The sequence below is a fragment of the Nuphar pumila genome, chromosome 6, assembly GCF_984573655.1.
Source record: "Nuphar pumila chromosome 6, dmNupPumi1.hap1.1, whole genome shotgun sequence".
NCBI lineage: Eukaryota > Viridiplantae > Streptophyta > Magnoliopsida > Nymphaeales > Nymphaeaceae > Nuphar > Nuphar pumila.
The window spans coordinates 8296916-8322565 of record NC_143254.1 but is presented as its reverse complement, the minus strand read 5'-3'; the positions used below and the strand labels follow the sequence as shown (position 1 = coordinate 8322565).

General features: G+C 37.4%; 1 protein-coding gene across 1 annotated transcript in view; it reads left to right on the top strand.

Moving 5' to 3' along the window:
- Positions 1-15065: 15065 nt before the first annotated feature.
- The window catches only part of LOC149833825 (uncharacterized), a 34383-nt gene continuing 23798 nt past the window's right edge, over positions 15066-25650 (top strand). Inside the window, exon 1 of the mRNA XM_090009224.1 lies at positions 15066-15071. Coding sequence (XP_089865350.1) covers positions 15066-15071 — 6 coding nt within the window. The remainder of the gene's footprint in view (positions 15072-25650) is intronic.

Below are 25650 nucleotides of genomic sequence, written 5' to 3'. Positions count from 1 at the left end.
GAGAGGGTGGTGTATGTCCCCCCCCGATGATTCACTGAATCCCACGTCTGTGTTCGGGGCTTTGAATGAGCACAACGTATACAAGCACATGGGGCTCGTATTCCCGTGAATGTTGACATAACTTTGCATCGGACTCTGGTGTTGTTGCAAAGACTTAAGTACCCTTTCTTCCTATTATTCTCATAAAGTGATGGTTTGAGAAAATGACAAAAATGCCATTCATTCAAAAAAGAAAAATCAAACAGTTCAAAAAAAGGACAAACATGTCCTCCATCCAGAAAGTCGAGGATGATGTTGACTCTTCAAAGTCTTCTTCTTCTTTCTCCGTAAAACACTGTAAAACCCTCTCTCTCTCTCTAGAGAAAAAATCAAGGGAGGATTCTTGAAAAGACTTAAGTGCCCCAAAGATGATTATTTAAGACCCAGTCTTTGCACTGCAGGATTATCCGAGAAAAAAATCTCCCCTGTAGGAGGCCATGAACATCAACCCTCTCACTCTCTCTCTCCCTTCTCTTTCTGCTTCTGTGCACATCCAGCAGAAGATCCTACATTGCTCCATCAAGCACCGAATGACCTGCACATTGACTGTTGTGGAGCCTGATTCAGAGTTTTTACCCTTACAGGAGGAGGGTTTGGGGGCTCCTCCCAGCGTGGGTAACATCATTCAACTAAATGAGTTGTAGATCCTGATTCAGAGTTTTTACCCTTACAGGAGAGGGGTAAAACCTCATCTCACTCTCTCTCCCTTCTCTCTCTACTTCTGTGCACATCCAACAAACGATCCAACATTTCTCCATCAAACAACGACTGACCTACACACTGACTGTAGCATCGTTCAACTTGATGAGTTGTGGAGCCTGATTTAGAGTTTTTGCCCTTACAGGAGGGGGGTTTGGGGGCTCCTCCCAGCGTGGGTAGCATCATTCAACTTGAAGAGTTGTAGAGTCTAATTCAAAGTTTTTACCCATTCATATTTTAAGGCATTAGATCTCAGGTTTGAACATCCACGCATGTGCAGTTTGCTTTCATCATGTTAAGTTGCTTTCTAGATTATACTTTGAATTCTGGTGCATTTTAGATCTATCGATTTGTATGTAACCAGAGCTTATTTTAATCTGAATTTTTTACTGCAACTTTATGCATATGTCTTTATGCTCTCCATCAAAAATCAGATCATTCTGAGTTTGTTTGACCTACTTTAAAAATCAAGATTCAGAACCTGTTATTTTGCACCCTCAGGATTTTAGCAGAATCAGGACCAACTTGTGAGAGTAATTTCTCTCTAACCAGAGATGATCTTTCCAATCCGTAAAAAGGGTTGTTTTCTAAATTAAATCTAGTTTGTCCATACCAAATTTCAGCGATTTCTATAGTGTTTTCATACCAGTTTTGTGTCGAAAACCATAACCCTGTCACCCTGTATCATTTTAACGGCTCAAATTTTGATCCATTTTGTTTGAATTTTATTTCCCTAATGGGAGTTCATTTTTCAATTATGTAAAATGGATTCTCTTCGTTTATGTGTCTAGTTTATCCCTGTAAATTTGCAGATTTTTTTATGGTCAATTACTATTTTATTTTGATTAAATACCAGAACCTTGTATCCAGATTTTATAAATGTTCTGATTTTGGCCCCCATATCATGACTGTTGTAGCACTTCTTTAGCAAATCGTTGTTATGATTTTTTTGGATCTCTAATGAGTCCCTACTATGATTTTTATTTTTTTTGGGTCTCCAACGAGCCTCACAATGATTTATAGTGTTGTCCGGTCTTTTAACTATGATTTATAGTGCTTTGGGGTCTCTAACGAGCCCCACAACAATTTGTAGTTTTTTTTGGTCTTTTAACTATGATTTATAGTGTTTTCAGGTCTCTAACGAGACCCACAACGATTTATAGTGTTGCTGGACCTCGCTATAGCGATTTTTAGTGTTTCTCGCTAAACACTACAACGATTTGTGGTATAAATCGCTATTCGAATCAGGACCAACTTGTCAGGATCATATCTCCCTAACCAGAGATCAGATTTCAAATCCGTAAAAAGTGGTGTCTTCGTTATGAAGTCTAGTTTATTGTTGTAAATTTTCAGCGATTTCTATGGTCATTTGATACCTCATTTGGATCTAAAACCAGACCCTTATCATTCTGCCTTATTTGAGTGACATAGGTTTTTAGTTAATTTTGTAAGAGTCATATCTCCCCAACGAAAGATCATTTTCCAAATCTGTAAAAAGGGTTTTCTTTCTCTATGTGTCTAATTTATATCTGGAAAGTTTTATAACTTTCTATGCTCATTTGATATTTTAAACCTGTTAAAAACCGAGACATGTTATTATTCTCTTTTAACTGAGTGGATGGAAGTTAATTATAACTTGTTGGAGACATGTCTCGGTTTTTAACAGGTTTGAAATATCAAATGAGCATAGAAAGTTATAAAACTTTTCAGATATAAACTAGACACATAGAGGAAGAAAACCTTTTTTACAGATTTCAAAAATGATCTTCCGTTGGGGAGATATGACTCTTACAAAATTAATTAAAAACCTATGTCACTCAAATAAGGCAGAATGATAGGGGTCTGGTTTTAGATCCAAATGGGGTATCAAATGACCATAGAAATTGCTGCAAATTTACAGGAATAAACTAGACTTCATAACAAAGACACCACTATTTACGGATTTGAAATCCGATCTCTGGTTAGGGCAATATGGCCCTGACAAGTTGGTGCTGATTCGGATAACGATTTGTATCACAAATCGCTGTAGTGTTTAGCGAGAAACACTACAAATCGCTATAGCGAGGTCCAGCAATACTATAAATCACTGTGGGTCTCGTTAGAGACCCGAAAACACTATAAATCATAGTTAAAAGACCGAAAAACACTACAAATCGCTGTGGGGCTCGTTGGAGACCCCAAAACACTATAAATCATAGTTAAAAGACCGGACAACACTATAAATCATTGTGAGGCTCGTTGGAGACCAAAAAATACTACAAATCATAGTAAGGACTCATTAGAGATCCAAAAAAATCATAACAATGATTTGATCAAGAATATTGCCAATCAAATAGCGATTTGTTGAAGAAGTGCTGCAACAGTCATGATATGGGGGCCAAAATCAGAACATTTATAAAATCTGGATACAAGGTTCTGGTATTTAATCAAAATAAAATAGTAATTGACCATGAAAAATTCTGAAAATTTACAGGGATAAACTAGACACATAAACAAAAAGAACCCGTTTTACAGAATTGAAAAATGATCTCCCATTAAGGAAATAAAATTCAAACAAAATGGATCAAAATCTGAGTCGTTAAAATGACACAGGGTGACAGGGTTATGGTTTTTGACCCAAAACTGGTATGAAAAAACCATAGAAATCTCTGAAATTTGGTATGAACAAACTAGATTCAATTTAGAGAACAACCCTTTTTACGGATTGGAAAGATCATCTCTGGTTATGGAGAAATCACTTTCGCAAGTTGGTCCTGATTCTGCTAAAATCCTGACGATGCAAAATAACAGATTCTGAATCTTGATTTTTAAAGTGAGTCAAACAAACTTAGAATGATCTGATTTTTGGTGGAGAGCATGAAGACATATGCATGAAGTTGCAGTAAAAAATTCAGATTAAAATAAGCTCTGGTTACATACAAATCGATAGATCTAAAATGCACCAGAATTTAAAGTATAATCTAGAAAGCAACTGAACATGATGAAAGCAAACTGCACATGCGTGGATGTTCAAACATGAGATCTAATGCCTTAAAATATGAATGGTAAAAACTTTGAATCAGTCTCCACAACTCTTCAAGTTGAATGATGCTACCCACGCTGGGAGGAGCTTCCAACCCCCCCTCCTGTAAGGACAAAAACTCTAAATCAGGGTCCACAACTCATCAAGTTGAACGATGTTACAGTCAGTGTGTAGGTCAGTCGTTGTTTGATGGAGAAATGTTGGATCGTTTGTTGGATGTGCACAGAAGTAGAGAGAGAAGGGAGAGAGAGTGAGATGGTTGATGTTAATGGCCTTCTTCAGGGGAAACTCTTTGCCTCCCTTGATTTCTTCTCTAGAGAGAGAGGGTTTTACAGTGTTTTACGGAGAAAGAAGAAGAAGAAGATGACGATGAAAAGTTCAAACAGACATTTTTGATGGCTTAGGTTTGTTTCGTCGGATGACCATCGAGAGTAGCCCCCAAACCTTTCTCCTGTAAGGGCAAAAACTCTGAATGATGATCTATAACTCATTTAGTTGAATGATGCTACCCACGCTGGGATGAACCCCCAAACCCTCCTCCTGTAAGGGTAAAAACTCTGAATCACGCTCCACAACAGTCAATGTGTAGGTCAGCCGGGGCTTGATGGAGCAATGTAAGATATTCTGTTGGATGTGCATAGAAGCAGAAATAGAAGGGAGAGAGAGAGTGAGAGAGTTGATGTTCATGGCCTCCTCCAGGAGAGATTTATTTCTCAGATAATCCTGCAGTGCAGAGACTGAGTCTTAAATAATCATCTTCGGGGCACTTAAGTCTTTACAACCACTCCTTTTCAAGAATCGTCAAATTTTTTGGCACCAATGGAGGAGAGGGTACTTAAGTCTTTGCAATCACATCAAACTCCAACGCTAATTAATGTTGACAAACATGGGGATACGAGCCACACATGCTTACATACGTGGTGCTCTTTGGGACCCCCGAACATGAGATGTAGCTAACTGCCCTGTTCGGGGGGGGGGGGGGAACATATAACCTGCTTTGGTTTGAAGGTCGACGGCCACCAATCCAGAGCCACCAACCTACACCTCCCAAGCCTGCATCATATCCACCTCCTACGCCTGCACCTCCATCACAGCCACCACCTAACCCTGCACCACACCACCACTAAGATAGAGCCACCACCTAGGCATGTACCATCACCATATTAACCACCCAAGCCCTCAACCGCCATAACTACCACCTCACCCAGCACCACTACCACTCCCTTGTCCCCTGTCGTCTCTCTTTTCAGGTGATGCCCATCCACTCCAGTAGCATCTGCAGTGACACTCAACCACTCCAGCGTCACCCCAAAAGCGCTTCGCCCCTCTTGACTCTCCCTTTTGACGTTCATGGAGTTTCTGGTAACACCCCAGCCTTCGGCGATAGCCAAGAGGCGACTCTCCCTGCTGTGGTTTGGGCGACCATGCTATGGTGCTCCTTGCACGCAGTCCCCTTTCTTGCTGTGCGAGCCTCCCTCTAATGTGTGAAGCACCTTACACACTATCTTCTTTCGCCCATTGCCCTTTGTTTCACCTGAACCTGGTGGATCAAGGAATCTGTTTCTATGGGCATGATGAGCGATGTAGGGGATCATGGCACCTCGGGCATGAAGGCAAAAGCGGTCTTAGAGGGGGTGACCCAGAGCGAGCAGTATCAGAGCATCCTCGGCGAGGGCATGCCAGTCGGTGTTGCATCTTCATGGTTGAGCGGGGCAACCTTGGCGCAACATTAGGTACTGGAGGACGAGATGGGTGAGAGGCATCACTTGGCTGCTCCCAAGGGTGTAACACCCCAATTTTTGAAATTGAAAATTTAAGAAAACTTTTTTTTAAATCTTTTTACATGATTTTTTAAGAACACAGTGTAAACTCTTTTTAGATTCGGTTCAAACCTTGGGCAGGTTACAGTTACCAACACACACTTGATAGAGTAGAATAATTGAATCAAATCATTAATTGACTTGCAATAAATCAAATACTAGTTTTCTAAATATCAGATTTTACAAGACTAAAAAAAATAATAAAATAAATAAATTTTTTTAGTCCCTCCAACAAGCCTAAAAAAATGTGACCCTCTTGACGCCACCCTGAGCTTCCTATAATCGTCCTCTAGCTTATTCGTTACCTTAAATATTATAATATATGGGCATTAGCCACAACCTCAGTAAGAAAACACCCTACACATAGGCATGAAAATAATACAAATACACAAAACATACATATTTTTCATAGCAAACAAATCATAATATGTCAGCATATAAACTCAACAAAGTTAAAGAACACAACAATAATAATTTAATCATGCATGATTACATAATAACTCATTCTTACCATCAAGTGATATAACTTCATAATATCATTAGTAGTCAAGATCACAATCAAACAGATCAATATATATCAATATATGCTTGAACTAGAAATTATACATGACATGCATAGAACTTTATGCCAACATTTAATTTTAATCACTGGTGAACCTAATCTAATGCATTATTTTTTCTTTTCTTTTCTGAAGGGTACACACTCAGGACCTAATCCTGACTTAGCAATCAGATAAAGGTTTATTATGCTATGTACTTTAATTAACTCATCGATTCGAAGAACCAGGTCAAACATCTACTAAAACGATTTTTAACCGAGACGGAAACTTAAAAGTGGTCTAGAAAATCGATTTTTACTCTATAGAGCCTGATTGTCTACCTAGGATAAATTGACAACCCCAACCCTATACACTAACGACTAGAGGCCAAAGAAGTGTCGATGCCCTCAAAATGTGTCAGTCGACGAATGTACCTTCTACCCTCTCCAAGGTAGGTTACTAAAATAAATGAGCTATTAGATATTATTTACAATATGTTGAACTACACATTAGGTAAACTCTATATAAGGCTCAACAACCTCAAGCTTCACTAAGGATAGCTCAAACCATGACCTCACAAGGCAATAACCAACACCCCCTACAGTCACTGAGGTGTCCTAACATCACTCATTTGAACCCAACTCAAAGCATGTGCTCTCTAATAATGATCCACCAAGAGTCCAGTTAAAGTGTGTGTGTGTGTATAAGCATGTTTAACATAGCCAAACCAGGTAATCACAAACACCTCATTGGTTCCACCAAACCTGACTCACATTCGAGCCTCATGTATGCATGCCTCACGTGACTTACAACATATCACATGCCATATACCACACTCCATAATGAATAAGACTCATTTCAATGTAGCGTGAACCATAAACTTCAAAGAACAACACATGCATGATCATGCATATCATTTAATCTAATTGTCATGCTTAATTCTCATGTTTAACATGTAGTCTCATATGCCATCATGCCCAAATAATCCACATACATACATACAACATATTCATGGCAAATTCTACATTAACGTATATATGATTAACATCTCATGCAATAATCAATCATATGATTTTAGAAAAAAAATATATTCACAAGTTAAGATATTATCTAAAATCAAGAACTGTATAATATCAAAATTTGTATACTGTTCACGATTTAATAGACCATCAAAACAAATAGATATAATGCTATAAAAATTTACAGTCATATTAGAGGATATTAACTTTCAATTTCAAGTGGTAGATCTCAAAAAAATAATTTTTGTTTGCCAACAAAAATCCATAGACTTAAAACTATTTTTCTGTTCTTGACAAAACCTGCCAGAATCTTGCTTTCCAAAGAAGCAGTTACCAGACCCAATCCGAGAGAAATTTTGTGCTCTCAATTTTTTTATGAAAGGTATGCTTTTTAGATTTCAGAATCATTTGAGTTTGTTGAAAAACTCCATCATATGAATTTTTTATATTTTTTGGACCAGACCCTATCTGAAATAGTTTTAGATCTAGGTTTTCTGCAGAATCTTTAATTTTTCATGGTTTGTGTGAGTCTTCACGATTTACAGAAAACAAAATATATTTTTCTTTTAGTTTTCTCAGATTAACCGGCATTCATTGTTAACACCCTGTTTTAACCTAGAAGTGTCCAGGTAAGATAGATTTTATGACACCAGGTTGTTTATTACATTCATTAATTTATCTTGTTAATCTTGTGTCGCGTGGTCACTGCATTTTTAAACTTATTTGAATAATTTATTTTGATATATATCTCAATTTTTTAGAACCGATATCCAAGGACTGAAATAGAGATGCTAAATGTCAACTCCAAGTAAATTGCCTGAGGTGTTCAAGGAGTAGGACCTCAAGATGTGCTTAGTTTAGCAATCTCCATCTTGGGGATTTTTTATCGATGAGATGAGTGTACATTGTAATCACCATCTCATCCTGAGTGATATCTCACACTTAGAATCTCTATTTTTCTTTCAAAAAAATATGCCTATATTTCCTGAGATTTTCCAAATAGATCCAAGTAATAAAAAATCTCTATCGAATTTCAGGCCAACAACTTTCCTTTTAAATTTGTCACTATTGAGTGTTTCCTATTATTCATGGACAATATGTGGAGGTGTGGTTAGGTGATCGGCCACACAAACACAGAAAACCGCTAATGTGCGGCAATCATCTACGCAAAACACAGACAGAAAATCGCTAATTTGTGCGGAGATTTTCTATGCAAAACACAAACACAGAAAATCGCTAATCTGTGCAGCAATTTTCTATGCAAATCACAAGAAAATTTCTACGTGTGCAGCGATTTTCTGTGTAAAAAAAAAAAGGCGGAAGACTGATACACTCGCAATGACTTTCTTTGTTTTGTGCGGCTCGAGTACTCTGTAAAGTACTCGGGACTGATCACTTTATCTTCCCTGCAATATGTGGAATGCCCTTTGACAGCAGACGTGTAGAGGCTTTGCTTTGATTTTTTGCTGTATTGCTATGCTAAGACAAATTATGGAAAACTTCCACCAAAGCAGCAGAGGGAGATCCAGAGGGAGAGAAAGCAAAAGCACAAAGGAGAGTGAAGGAAGAAAGAAGGGGAGAAAAAATACTCGTCTCTTCATCCTCAGTTATGCCTTCTAAAAATACTAAGTCTGTACTGCTCAAAGCTGAGCTTGTAAGATGCAAATATGCCATAGTATGCTTCCAAGATTGCAACCCTTAGATTATTCCTGTAATCAACAGGACCATCTCCCCGGTGCAGTAATAGCTCTGCTTCTCACCGAAGCATATCCATGACAAGATCCAAATCGCTAGTTGGTAGCCCGTAGCAAGCGCAATATACCCAAGGCATGAAATAAAGGGAGGCCTCAGAGAAGAATGCAATTCATTGCTGCACAATCCCAAGAGAAGTTCGGTGACGAAACCGTCGGTGTGATCAGATTTCATCTTCAGACCAGAATCTGTTTGCGCAGCCCTGTATATGTCAAGAATCGTTCCAACTGAAGCAGCGCAGAGTTCATATTCCTTGAAATTTTGGAGATCCCTCAGCAATTCCGGTTGGAGGGTAGACATGTCGTAGATTGTGTTCTATTGCTTTAGCCAATGCAGCACCGTCAGTCATGGCCTCCAGGCGATTCCTAGTACTCTTCCCACTTCCACAGGCAGGAACCTCATGTAACAAACACATCATCTTGTCACACTCACAGAATGCAATGATGGTTGGCTTCCTGTACCCATGAATGCTACAAAGCAATCGATTTTGTTGCCCTGCATTCCCAAGGGCCTTCTCAAGCTTGCCGATGAGAGCATTAATGTAGTCCAAAACACTATCAAGTGGGGAATTAGTCTTCACGAGGGACACTACCTCATCATCCCGAAAACCCGCCTCTCTGAGATCATGGATGATCAGTTTAACCCCACACAGGCTCACCTTGCAACTAAGAATCTTAGCTAGGCTACGGAAAACAACAAATGCATTTTCAGCAACGTGGGGAGCATCTGATCTTTCAGCATCTGCTAGGTGGTGGATGAAGGGAATCAAGTTGTATGTAGTCAAGAGCTCTGCGACCTCCACTTGCAGTCCAGTTAGGAACTCAAGACTCACCAAGGCCCTCTAAACAATCACACACGGATGAAAGGACAGACTTTTAAGTGGTTCGGTGTTGGGTTCACCTACATCCACATAATACACTCCACACTCAATAATTTCCTCTGAGCTCCCTTATGAATATAAATACATGATTTTATATAACTTGGTGATCTTATAAACAACTAATCAGATCTTAATTTTAGAGATACATTGAAGATAATATTTCCTTCTTGGTGTTTCTTTATCTCATTGTGATCCATATTGACGTCATTCTGATTGAACCCAGCTGAATTCCTATACTTTATCTTCATTATGCCTCCTCAAACTTGAGGTGGGGTGTAGCCAAAACCCAAGTTTGTTTCTCAATCTTTCAAAGTCAATTGGGTCTCATAATCAATTGTTTCATGCACATATCTTTAAATTCTTTTAAAAATGAAATGTTGTTGGATTTTGCTTGAATTGACTGACATAATTCATACTAAACGATGTATCCAGCCTTGTAAAAGTTAAATATTATGATCCTCCAACTAAACTTCTGTACAGGATGTTGTCACGAAGCATTTGTTCTCACTCTTTGGTGGGCTTCAAATTGGACGTCATGGGAGTCTAAACAAACTTGGCTCCCAAAATCTGAGTTGTCTATTAGCTCGTACGCATAATGTCTCTGATTGAGAAATAAATCTCCAGAGAAACGATGGATTTTTATACCCAAAAAGTAGTGCAAATACATGATGTCCATTATAGAAAATTCTCGACTAACATCTTCAACAAATTTATTTAACATCATCAACATAAAGCAATAGGAGCATGGTCCTTTACTACTTTGATAAGTGAACAGAGATGAATATGTCACACTAAAATAAAAACCCACAACAAACAAGAAGTTTTCAAATGTCATACGCAGCTTGTGGAACTTGTTTTAATCTATACAATGCCCGATTCAATTTGCATACATAATTTGGTTAGGTTTTATCATGAAACCTTGGTGGTTGATCAATGTATACATCGATTCAAAAAAATCATATAGAAAGGTGTTTTAACGTTCAACTGCCTAATATCACAACTATAAACAAGAATAACTATTAGCACAATTTAAATTGATGTAGGTTTTATGACGGAAGAAAAAGTCTCAAGGAAATCAACTTTGGAAATTTGGCAAAATCCCTTAACCACAAAGCATGCTTTAAGACACTTTAAACTGCCATCACTCTTTATTTTAGTCTTGAACACCCATCTACTCTCAATTATATTCATATCAGGAATATGTGAAACCAAAACTTAGGTTTTATTTTGATGCAAGGTATTCAACCCTTCCTCCATTTCTTGAGGCCACCCAAAATTTTTTAATGCTTCAGTTAAAGTTTCTGGTTCTAACAGAATTGACAAAGCTAAAAAATATTTCGGGTTAGGCTTCACAATTCCATCTTCCAATCTTGTAACCATATGATGAACATTCTGGGTAACTGGCTGGACTTATTCAATAATATTTTCGGTTTGCGTCTTATCACCCTCATTTTGAGAATTGACATCATTTTCTTGATTTTTCAAACACACTCAAATTTTGATCTTCATAAACATTTTGGGCTTTATCTAATTGTATGAGAGGAGTCTCTTGAACAACATCACCTTGTCTATTAACTTAGGAACTACAATGTTAGATTTATAATTTTGTGCTAAGTCATCAATTTGAAAATGATTTAAATCAATAAAACTCACCAATTCTTCATTGTCAATTATAGAAGAAAAAAGTTTTCCAAGAGCTATATAAGGGAACACACATTCATCAAAAGACAATATGCCTTAATAGGAAGACATAACCTGTAGGAGGGTACAAGCATTGTTACCCCTTGTGGAACCCACTGTACCCCAGAAATACGCATGGTAGTGATCCCGGTTCAAATTTGGTTTTATTGTAATCCCTAATATAGGAAAAACATTTGCACCTGATGGATCTAAGCCACAAGTAATCAAGCCTCCTCATTGAGAGAAGTTCAAATTGAGACTCCATGTTGAGATTTGATTCGATTAATCAACCAAACTGTAGTGGAGAACTCTTCTACCCAAAAATGTGAAGGTAGGTTGTTATGAAACATCATAGTCGATCGTAATTCAGTGATGGTACGATGCTTGCCCTCATTCTTTTTAGGGGTCTTAAGACATGCCTTTAGATGCCTAATACCTTTGGTTTTCACAAAATTTTTCAACTCTTTGCTATTAAACTCTCTCCATTCATCAGTTTGAAAATTTTTAACTCTCAGTCAAATTGAGTAAGAACAAAATTATAAAACTCAATAAACCTTAAAGTTTAGATTTGACTCTCCTCGAGTAAAACCAAGTAAACCCTGAACATTTATCAACAAAGATCGCATAAAACCTAAAATAAAGAAATGAGCATCGGCCCCCACAAATCACAATAAATTTTACTGAATCACTATGAGCAGTGTTTGTCAACCGAAAGAAAAGGTAACTTACACATCTTGTCCATTTGATAGCTTGGGCTAATAGAAGAACATTTATTTTGTAAGATTACTTTAATACTTTTATTCTTCACTAAAAATCTATGGGATATCCAAGTTGTGAGTGCCAAACATCCTTATTGATGTTAGGACCCCAGCTTAGGGGAAGTCAGTCATGCGGATTCCGGCAAGCTGGGCATGAGGCATGGCTTTAGAGAGTGGTGCACACCATGAAAAGTGAGCAACTTTGGGAGGAGAGAGAGAGACATCTCTCCTGGATGGTTGCACAAGGGACATGTGGTGGAGGAGGGCTGACAATAAGGGAGAAAGAAAAATCATTTCCTCTGGGTCAGTGATGGGCGTGAAAGAATATGCAAAGGAAAAATATGTTCTCTCAAAGAATCAATAATCAAATCAAGAACGAAGCTTAGAGAAATCTTTGATTAAACTTTATTGAATAACATGTAGGCTATGTATACATGTTTACATATTATAAAAATGGCAAACTCCACAATCCCATCCTGGATGGTCTCTCTCTCTCAGTCCCAACCTAGAAGGGACTCAAGGCTGGGAGGTTTTCTTGAACCACTTGGATCGGATCCTGGAGGGCGTCTATGGGTCAGGTCGAACCCTAGTGTGGTTCGTAACAATTGACTTATCTGAATTGAGATAAATAAAACTTAATTTTTTTTAGGGAGATGCCATAAAGACATTTGATCTTATTGCTTGTCACCACCACTTTGTTGTTGACCTTGTCCTTCACCAAAAAAACATTAGAAGAGAGCTCAAATATGTAAGGTATATCAAAAGTCAGTTGACTAACTGAAATCAAACAGTTGGCTAACTGAAATCAAATTCTTCTTTATTTCAAGAACAAGAATGTTTTCAAGTTTCAGATTTTGATTACCAACATTCAAATTTGTGGTTATGATAAAAGTAATATCAAGTTTAGGACCACCACTTATCATATTTTTTTGACCCATAGTATCTATTAAGATTATCAAGTTTACATACATTTGAAGTGATGTGAGTTGTATCCCTAGTGTATGGGAACCAAGCAATATCCTGAACATTTTAACACCTTTAAAGCAATGAGGGCTTGTGAGACATCTTTTGCTTGAAAGGCTTGTTTAAACCAATGCCAACAATTGATGGAACTATGGTTCGACTTATAACAAATCTAACAGATCACTCATTTTTCTTTGTTTTTTTTTTGTTTTGGTTTTGACTTGACCATTGACCATTGGAGTGATTTTGATTAGTCTTAGTTAATGAGTTATTTTCCCTATTAATAGTTTGTTCAGCTTGGGTGATTTCACATCCCTTAGAGTTAAATTATTGCTTCTTATTTGGATATCTGATTTTTTTATTTCCAACTTTCCCACCCACAAACACATGTTGGTTAACTCCTTCATTAGCATGCATGTCATGCCTAGTCTGATGACTTTGCAATAAACCCACCACTTATTCATATGAATGGGTTGGAGGCTTTAGCATGGTAACAAATGCTTCATAGTAAGATATGAGCCCATTCAACAACCAAAGCACCATAGTTTTGTTATCTATAGACTTGTCAATAGTTGTATGTTCATTACATATATTCTTGAAATTTTTAACATAGTCAATCATTGATAAGTTGCATGGTGAACTCAACATTGCAAGTTTAGAGTCCACACTAAGGGAGAGTATCGTTAAAGTCTAGTGTTGATTGTGTCTTTGACAAAGTTTTTTTTTGTCTTAGCATGAATCATAATTGGTTTCAGTATTTTTGGTATTTTTGTTTACTAATAGCGGTTGAATCATTATAGTTGTTAGAGTAGAGAATAGTCCATTTGTTATGTAAGAGTCTTGTGGAACCAATGTAAGTCTTTAACCATAGAGGACATATCCTTTGTTGACTTTTTTACCTAGTGAAGGAAGCCCTGATTATAAATAAGCGTATATATCTAGAGTGCCAACATGAATGCAATTAGTGCTTGTGGTAGTTATGAGTTAACAAAATTTGATTTTTTTTTTTATTGAAGATGGTCATTCTCTTCCTTCTCATATTTTCTCTCAAGTCCCTCATATTTTGCATAATTGCATTAAAAGTTTTAAGGTAACACTGTACACATCAAACATCTTTAGTGGAATATTAGATGGTGTCCATAAATCGAATGATGTGAGGGGAGTAGGTGCGAAGCAACTCCACTTCAGCATCCTTCTTGTGGGCTTTAAATATCCCTTCATAGGCTTCCAAGATGCCAAGCCATAGCTTTTACCTGTCCACAACCCACCCAGTCAAAGAATGAAATGATATCCCTTGATGTGCCCATGTCAATATGAGTCACATCCAGGTTAGATTCCATCTAAAATCTAACATCCAGTCCTTCAGCAACAACACGCATGGCCTGTTCGCGAACAATGGTTGTTCCACAAGAAAGCACCCTATGGAACAACTGCAATATTTGCTCACCATAGTGATTGAGATACGAACCCATAAAGAAACGTTGCTGCATAGTGAAGTGAGGCTTCAACTTGCCAATATCAACAAACATGTGGAAGCATATGTCCGCAAGCACCTGCAAAGAAGCCCAAGCAATTCATCATGTTTCTCTTCCCAGTGGGACAGTAGCATCTGCTCGTGCGTCTCAAGGGCCTGGCCGAGCTCCTTTCGCAGAAACCTTATGAGGTTATCCTCATCCTCATCACAGAGATTGACAAGGAAAAACACCCGCAACGTTCAATGACACGAGACAAGCCTTCTTTAATACGTATTAGGCGTAGATAAGCAGCCTTCTTTAATAAGTATCAGGTGTAGAATATGTCCATAATTTGCTTATTTTGCCCCTTCTATTCCTATGGAATTTTTTCTTCACTTCCATATTGTCCTCTGCCTCCCACTTCCACGTAAAAAGCAAGGATGACGGTTAAGCATAGGGCTAGGAAATGAGACGAGCAACTCGTAGTTCGGCTTGGCTCGGTTTGTGAGCAAGGGGTCTCTCAAGAGAAATTGAGGCCCTAGGCATATTTCATTGTAGGCCCATATTTCATCATTTTTTTTTTCATTAGAGGCCCTCAGCATGAGGCACATGTGCCATGTTTCATTGAAGGCCCTCAACATGTGAAATATAAGCATTATATTTTTTTTTATTTGAGGCTCAATCTGGTGGCTTATCCTTCCAATACAGATTATTACAAGATCTCAACTTAAGAAAAACATAGCTCATGGCCCTTTATGCAAGACGTCCTTGACACACAAAAAAAAGAGTAAATGGCAAGGCTTGAAGGCCAGATCTCTGCCCTTTCAATACAGCAATTACTCTCCTACGCCACCTCTGATTATTAGAGATAAGTAATACATTGGTGCCCTGCTGAACTTCAGAGAAAATAGTATCACCTCTGATTATTAGAGATAATTAACACTTTAAGAAAGAAGCTCAAATTCCTTTAAGTAACATGAAGCAAACTTGATCGTAAGAACATCATCCCGATCCATCCAAAACTGATTCGCAACAAGGCCATTTTTTAATGAACGACTACACTAATTTCTCCAAGTTTGCTGCCAAGACAAAACAACAAACTACTCTAAACAAAAGTTCCACACATGTTCAACAATCACTCTCCTTCCTGAAAGGGTTCCTTTATGGTAAGAAGAGTTACTCAAACTCCAGATCCTCCAACAAACAATGTGGAAAAGGATATCCCAGCATGATTTTAACCATGAATTTTCAACTTGCACAGACAACCACCATTTGAGTTCAATGGTAATATTTAAAAATGAAACTCTTTTAATCCCAAATTTTGAACATATAAGCTTTCAGAGTTTTTGATAAATGTTGTACTTATATCCAAAAAGAATATGAAAGCTAGATTCTTCTTATTTAAAATAAAGGGGGGCACCGGTTAAGTAACACCACTCCAATCTCTTGCAAGCGATCTTGCATTAAAAGTCTGCCCAAACACGCAAGATAAACCACCCATGCCGCACTAGGTGGCACCCTTTTAGCCCAAACAAACTTGTACCATTCATGAGATGCCCCTTCTGAATGAATAGTATTGCATATCTCACGCTGACCAACATTCACAACATAATTTGAATTCTTCCTACATAACTAATCATGGCCTTGCACACACTGAAAGGAGAGGACATTCTACCACACACCCTGCAAAGCAGAAAAAGGAGCAACTTCCCTTTCTCCAAACATACACAACCCCATCTGAAACAAGCATTTTTTTAACATTGGAAACTTGTGATTTATCTTGTTCAGAAATTAATGAGACATGAGAAGGACCAATCCATCGATCAGTCCAAAAACGGGTAGCTAGATGACCCATCTTTAATATCACAAGACATAAATGCATTATGCTTCAATGTTCTTCCAACCCCAAAAAAAACTTTTTCAGGCACCTGAACTGATATCAACATTAGCCCCCCAAAAACCCCTGTTACAAAGATATTTAGCTTTCATGAAAGTAGCACACATCAAATCACTACACACAACATCTAAGGCTAACGTTGCCAAAGGCGTTGGATTCACATTCTCAATTTTTCTAAGTCCAACTCCTCCTTACCACTTTGGTTTGCATAGCACGTCCCAAGTAACCGAATGAGGCCTCATATCAGATTTATACTTCTGCCATAAAAAAATCCTAAATATAGCCTCTAGTTGTCCAATCACCTTCTTAGGAATTTTAAAAGATAGCAACCAGAAAATCAGTATGCTAGCAAGAGCATTCTGGATAAGAAGAATCCTCCTTACGTAAGATATGAACTTTGATTTTCATGACTCAATACATTGTTGTACTTTAGCAATAACAGGTTGGCACGTGACTGAATTAGGCGTGCCAATATAAAGTGGGAGCTCCAAATATTTCAATGGAAGACTAAATACATTTCAATAAACTATTTTAGCAATTCTTCATGCACTACAATAAAGTAGTAGATTAGCGACGACCACATTCCGTCGCGAATCCGTCGCTAACCATGTTAGCGACGGATTAGCGACAACGAGGCAACAGTATGCTTACGTCGCGAATATTTCGACGCTAACTGGCGACGGAATTATTCCGTCGGCAGGTCCATCGCTAATTGCGACGGAATAACGAGCGCTATATTCCGCCGATACTAAACGGCGACCACGGCTTGGCGACGGATTTAATTCCGTCGCTATGCCGTCGCTAGATTAATATGAATAGCGACGGATGGTTCCGTCGCTAATCCGTCGCAAACACGAAAAAAAATTTAAAAAAAATTATTTGAAAATTAATTACCGAGAACTGTACAATTTTTATTTCCTGTACAATTTATATTTCCTGTAAATAAAAAACAAACCACACAAAAAAATTCATATAACAAGTATCTACAACAATTAATCGTTCTACCTTAAAATTAAGAAGTTTAATTATTTACAATTCAACAATTACAATTAGGAAAAATAAAAAAAATAGAACTTCTTCAACATAGTCCTCTAATCATCGCCAAGATTTTGTGCGTCTTCTTGTTCATTGTCTTTATCTGTCCCTTCAGCTCCACTACCCTGATTATCGCTAGCAGCCTACACAAGAAAAGAACAGTCAGTATTGATAAACAAAATATAATGAAATAAATTACACACTATATGTGATTCTATCATGTGCTCATGTGTGATCTAAGGCAATAAAAAAACTCTATATGTGATTCTATCATGCTCATATGTGTGCTAAGGCAGTCAAAAAAATGAATATGTGATTATAGCATGTTCATATGTGTTCTAAGGCATCTAAAAAAACTCTATATGTGATTCTACCATGCTCAGATGTGCTTTAAGGCAGGCAAAAAACTATATAAGTGATTCGATCATGCTCGTATGTGTGCTAAGGCAGTAAAAAAATTGAATATGTGAATATAGCATGCTCATATGTGCTCTAAGGCAGGCAAAGCCAAAAATTTTATATGTGATTCTATCATAAATGATATATAACATGTTCATATGTGTTCTAAGGCAGTAAAAAAACTCTATATGTTATTATAGCATGTTCATATGTGTGCTAAGGCAGTCAAAAAACTGAATATGTGATTATAATATGCTCATATGTGTTCTTAGGCAGTCAAAAAACTGAATATGTGATTATAGCATGCTCATATGTGTTCTAATGCAGTCAAAAAAACATTATATGTGATTCTATCATGCTCATATGTGCTCTAAGGCAGACAAAAAGTTATATATATATATATATATATATATATATATATATATATATATATATATATATATATGATTTTATCATGCTCATATGTGTGCTAAGGCAGTCAAAAAATTGAATATATGATTATAGCATGTTCATATGTGTTCTAAGGCATCTAAAAAAACTCTATATGTGATTCTACCATGCTCAGATGTGCTTTAAGGCAGGCAAAAAACTATATATGTGATTCGATCATGCTCGTATGTGTGCTAAGGCAGTAAAAAAATTGAATATGTGAATATAGCATGCTCATATGTGCTCTAAGGCAGGCAAAGCAAAAAATTTTATATGTGATTCTATCATAAATGATATATAACATGTTCATATGTGTTCTAAGGCAGTTAAAAAACTTTATATATTATTATAGCATGCTCATATGTGTGCTAAGACAGTCAAAAAACTGAATATGTGATTATAATATGCTCATATGTGTTCTTAGGCAGTCAAAAAACTGAATATGTGATTATAGCATGCTCATATGTGTTCTAATGCAGTCAAAAAAACTTTATATGTGATTCTATCATGCTCATATGTGCTCTAAGGCAGACAAAAAGTTATATATATATATATATATGATTCTATCATGCTCATATGTGTGCTAAGGCAGTCAAAAAATTGAATATGTGATTATAGCATGTTCATATGTGTTCTAAGGCATCTAAAAAAACTCTATATGTGATTCTACCATGCTCAGATGTGCTTTAAGGCAGGCAAAAAACTATATATGTGATTCGATCATGCTCGTATGTGTGCTAAGGCAGTAAAAAAATTGAATATGTGAATATAGCATGCTCATATGTGCTCTAAGGCAGGCAAATCAACTTTATATGTGATTCTATCATGCTCATATGTGTGCTAAGGCAGTAAAAAAATTGAATATGTGATTATAGCATGTTCATATGTGTTCTAAGGCATCTAGAAAAACTCTATATGTGATTCTACCATGCTCAGATGTGCTTTAAAACAGTCAAAAAAACTATATATGTGATTATACCTGAGAGGGACCTGGAATCGAAGATCCCCTATCCTGAACAGCGGCCTTGATCTCATTTCGGAGAAAGGGGGCGACGATGTATTGAAAGTAGTTATTCAGTGATTCATTAATGATCTCGCGTACATCATCACCGGAAAGAATAGTCGGCTGCTTGGAGCTTATGTCGGCGCAATAAGTCGGTGAGCCGTAACTGGAAGAACCAATAACTGGTGAAGTGTTCATATTACTCCCAAACCCGAACACGCGACCTTTTTTGGGTTCACCTGCTGCAGTCACCCATGCTGTAGGATCAAATGATGGATGCTGAGTAGCGTCTTTGCCATATCGCTCTACCATCTGTTGCTCATATGCCTCCTACAAAATAATGTTTAAAGTATTCATTAATAATTAATGATAACATTATGATAACGTGTATATATATTGCAATGATTATTAATAGAATTAATACATACCGTTGTCGTTCTCGCCTTCTCTGATACGAAGACTCCCGTGGTCTTCCGTTTATGTGTTTCTACAAACACATCCTTATATGGTACACTGCCTCCTTTTTCTGCTTCCTGCGAAGTTAAATGACAAAAGATTTAGTACACAAGTTTGCAACAATACTTATAAAATTAATATTATATATTGATGAGTTACCATTTTCTTTAGGTAGCTCCCAAATGTCTTAGATCCACCTGTGTGTAGATGGGCTTCGGGCATCTTCGATCGATTTTGTGAAGCCTTCGCAGAGCGATTTTTAAATGCATCTCCCGCCCACTTATCGCACATTTCATCCCAGTAATCTCTCCTGATAGTAATAAGACCATGGCCCTTCCACAGTAATGGATCATCTACTACGTCAGATGCTTTTTTTGCTGCAGTCTTCATAGTGTGCAGCATGTCTGCAAATCGATTGGCAGCCACCTTCTGCCACACCTTCCTTGCATCATTTTCTTCCACCGTAGTTGCGAAGCGATTCGAAGCCTACAAATATTTTCAGAAAGTTAGTAGACATTGCTTAAATAAATTAAATATGAAACACATTAACTATGAGGAACAACTGTATACCATGAATGAGGACCACAATCTGTCTAACACCTCCTTTGGGTACTCTTTCCATTGAGCAACTGGTCCTGGTCGATGTTGAAGAAGTGAATTCCTAATCTCCCGTACTACTTCTTGTGGCTCAAACCTCGTGCTGCACATGAATTGTTACACAGTAAATATCAATATAAAATATTTAAAAGATATGCAATAATTGAAAACAAAATACTTACGGTCGATTATCGATATACACTATTCGAATGAGTCTTCTTGTGCCAGCCTGAGAAGACCCTGTTTCCTGTGTTGGCTGTTGACTTGTGCGATCAACTGGTGTAGGTGGGTCGTGTACAGGCGCAACATCATCTGTAAAAAAATATATTAGAAATTCTCAGAATGTGCATTTGAACTAATCAAGCATCTAATTAGTTATATGATATACCTATCACAGGAGCTCGTGAAGATGAAGGTTGAGCCTGGCTACTACTGGATGAGCGACCACTATAACCTCCATGAACCATATTCTAACAAATAACATATGTCATACAATACACTCAAATAATTCACATCAAGTATTACAATGCATTCAAGTCATTCACATCAAGCATTGCAATGCATTCAAATAATTCAAATCATTGACATCAAGTATTGCACTAATTCAAATCATTCGTTAATTGCATAAATTATAATACATTCAGATAATTGAAATCATTCACATCAAGTATTACAATGCATTCGAATCATTCGTATCAAGTATTACAATACATTCAAATAAATTTTTTAATCATTCACACCAAGTATTGCAATACAACTCACATCAAGTATTACAATGCATTTAAATAGAGGTTTGTAGTATAAGATTTTGCTCACTAGCTTGAGAATTCTTCCTCGTCACTAGTTTGACTTTCTTCTTCTTCTTCTTCTTCATTGTTTGCCCATCCACTTGGTACATCATTTGGATCACATTCCTCTATGAATGTTTCATCAGCCAATGGAGATATGACATGCATATCATGCGCAACATCGTGATCATAAGCGAAGTCACAGACATCATCTGATTGTTAGTAATCACTGTCTTCAGCTAACTCATCTTCCTGTAACTGATCATACTCGGGGTATAGTTTGGATTTCACCTTGCAAACTGCCCACCATTCATTTCTATCTGACTTTTTTATACTCGAATATGAAGTATAATAAACTTGTTGAGCTTGCGAGGCTAATATGAATGGTTCATATGTTCCAAACCTGGATTTATGATTCACCTCCACAATGCCTGAAGCTTTGTCGAGTCTTGTTGCAGTTGGATCAAACCAATGACACTTGAATATCGTAACCCTGTTATTCATGCCTAAGTAAGTCAACTCCATTATTTCCTCTATAACACCGTAGTAATCATGTTCATTTTCACCGTAGCTGCTACCCTTGACACACACGCCACTATTTATCGTTGATTTGTTTATACCGTAGTCTTTTGTATGGAATCAATAACCATTTACGATATACCCGTTGTAGCATTGCACAACTTTGGTCGGACCATTTTCTAAATCACATATTCCTTAATCTTTAACATCACCATTGTGAACCTACGCACAAACATAAACAATGATTGTGATCACGATCAATTAAGTAACTTAGTGTTGTTTATAAGTACAAAATTTATGTTAGCTTCTTTACCAACTGTTTCAACCACTCCACAGACTTAGTTTCACGTTCTTTTTGTACTTCTGCATCAATGAGATGTGAAACTTCGTTTCGCAACTCCAGATCAAATCGTTTGCAAACCACAAATACTTATATTACCGAGTCATGTATCCACATATAGAACATAAAAGGATTTATAATTGAGTTGCATATACATATACTTACTCGATGTATGGGTCGATCGCTGAGCAATTAAAAAGAATATAGATGTGTGCTGCATCTTGCTCTCGATCTGTCAATAGCCTTGATCGACAACTACCAAATGCATGCCCAAGTGGTTGAAATATCGACAGCTTGTCAGCTACAGTTACTTGTTCTCCATCATCGTTACGGGGCGGGCATGTGTAACGTGTTGGAATATGAGGTTCGAAGTACATAGATGAGAAATTTGAAATCTCTTCTAAAGTGTACGCCTCACAAATAGAGCCTTCTACTCTTGCTTTATTACAAACCTTTTTTTTAGGTCGAACATGCATCTGACAAGAATATACATTTCAAATTTTAAATATCTGTCATTAAAGAGACAAATATAAAAAAACATATACCTTTCAAATGGGTACATCCATCGATATTGCACAGGGCCACCAACCCTTAGTTCATATGGCAGATGTATGATCAAATGTTCCATAACATCGAAAAATGCTGGCGGAAATATCTTTTCTAACAGACAAACAGTGGTGATGACAGAGTCCTCGAGATTCTTTACATCTGATACAACGACCTTCGATGCACACAATGTTCTGAAAAATCCGCTCAACTCAGACAATACCCCCCATATAGGTTTGTCTAACATATCATGGAATGCTAGGGGTATCAATCGTTGCATAAAGATATGACAATCATGGCTCTTCAACCCATATAACTATCCATCGTCAATCTTCACAACCCGAGCAATGTTAGAGACATATCCATCTGGAAATCTCAGTTGTCTCAACCATTGACATACATGTTTTATTTGATCAGGTCCGAGCACGTACTTCGCCTTTGGTTTCAGTACTTTGCCATTATACTCTTTGAGTTCCAATTCTGGTCTTTTACATATTAATTTTAAATCCATACGGGCCTTCGGATTATCCTTCGTTTTTCCTTTAATATTCATTACTGTATTGAACACATTATCAAACACATTTTTCTCTACATGTATCACATCCAAATTATGTCGTATCAATAGGGTCGGCCAATACGGTAGTTCCCAAAAAATAGATTTTTTCGTCCAATTGTGATCCTTCCCAAATCCACGGAAGGGTGTAGGACTGCGGGCATCTGTTAATACATCTGGAAAGTATCGCAATCTTCTTAGAATCTCTATGCCAGACAATCTTGAGGATGGACCTTCCGTTTCAGTTGTGCCTGCTGTAAATGCATTCTTTTGACGTCGGAACGGATGATCGCTGGGTAGAAATCGACGATGGCAATCAAACCAGCAAGGCTTCCTTCCATGCCTCAATCTAAAAGCTTTGGAATCCTTCATGCAGTACGGACAAGCCAACCTCCCATGTGTGCTCCAACCAGATAACATACCATATGCAGGGAAGTCACTGATTGTCCATAGAACAACGACCTTCATGTTGAAATTTTGTTTTTTGTGGGCATCATACGTGGTAACACCGTCATCCCACAGTACTTTTAATTCATCAATCAATGGCCTTAGATATACATCAAGATTTTGGCCAGGTGAGGTCGGACCAGGGATCAACAGAGACAAGAAAAGATTTGGACGTTTCATACACAAGCTTGGTGGAAGGTTGTATGGAGTTACAAATACTGGCCAGCATGAGTATGGAGTTGATCTACCCCCAAATGGATTAAATCCATCTGTACATAGACCGAGTCTAACATTTCGCACTTCCATTGCGAAGTTCTGATGAGTACGATCAAAGTGCTTCCAAGCTTCAGCGTCAACAGGATGCGTGATCTTATTTTCATCGTGTCGAACTTTATTTGCATGCCATCTCATGTGTTTAGCTGTCCTTGAAGACATATACAATCGCTGCAATCTAGGAGTGATAGGAAAGTAGCGGAGCGACTTGTATGAAACTTCCTTTGATCTCGTGCTACCATTGCCTCTTGTCTTTGGCTTGAACCGAGGATGCCCACATGACGGGCATGATATGTCATTTTCCTGCTCCTTGAAATACAACATGCAGTGATTTGGACAAGCATCAATCTTTTTGTAACCCATACCTAGAGCGTTGACCATAACTTTCGCACGATAGAAATTTTGTGGCAATTTCTCATCTTTAGGCAACATACTCTTCACAATCATGCACAAATGGTCAAAACATGATTGACTCAAATTATACTCGGACTTCAAATTCATTAGTTGAAGAACTGCAGACAAGATAGTGTGACTCTCATAACCGTTCCAAAGTGGCTCATCAGCATCTCTAAGTAAATCATAAAATCTACTAACTGCATCGTTTGGTGATTCTTCATCTACGGCAATTCTTACATCACTAGAACTCATAGCAGAACCTAGTTCTGTTCCTGCAGCATCAAATATCAAATTCGTATATGGATTATCGTGCACCACATTCACCCGTGCATCAAAATCATTTCTAAATTCTTCTCCATGAAACGTCCAGTTCTGATAATCACTCACAAAACCCTTCCTGTATAGGTGATGTCTAACGCCATGAGGTTCTACAAATCGATTATTCTTACAAATCTTGTAGGGACACCTAATCCGACCTGTGGGATCTACCGTACTGACACTTGCCGTTGCAAATTCAATAAAACTATCGACACCATCCATATATTCATGCGATAACTCATTGTCCACTAACCTACGATACATCCATTCACGGTTTGCAGTCATTCTGTCGTATGATGTTACGAATAGTATCCTAACCAGTTAAAAGAGAACCATCAGAATGCTATGATGAACAAAATATCAAATTTATCATGCAATATATGATGTCATACAATCACAAGAATTATGATGCATGCATTGATAACTTAATATTTTAATGTGCAAACTATTCATGACACGATACATTCATTTGAAGCATGCTTTCAGTATACAATTTCACATGGAAGACATAATCAAATTGAAAGTAACTACATGTAAGCATGGATACAATCACATCAAACATTGCAATACATCGAAATAATTCATATCAAACAAATGTCAAACATGTACCTGCAGCAAACACACTTCAATATCCCACTAACTACTACCATGCATAGCATGGACTCCGTACTCCAAAAATAAGAACACTTCTATTCTCATACATTAAAATCATGCTCAGCATGATCTCCGAACTCCAACAAAGCAGTCCTAGATATCAACAACTAAGTGAGTGTGTGAACAATAAAGTGTTACATTCAATAAATTAAATAACATGTGATGCGCTTGTATCACTTACTCACCACGGGTATTTACCCGATTTGCATTGTTTTTGTCACTTACTTACCACGGGTGGCGGGGCACAAGCGAGTTCCGTTGAGAAATCTGCAAAAAACACTGTGTTAAAATGAATATTGAAGCTAATTAGGGAAACACAAACACTTATGCAATGCAAAAAACAACTAAACTGTTGATGATATATCTAATGATGAA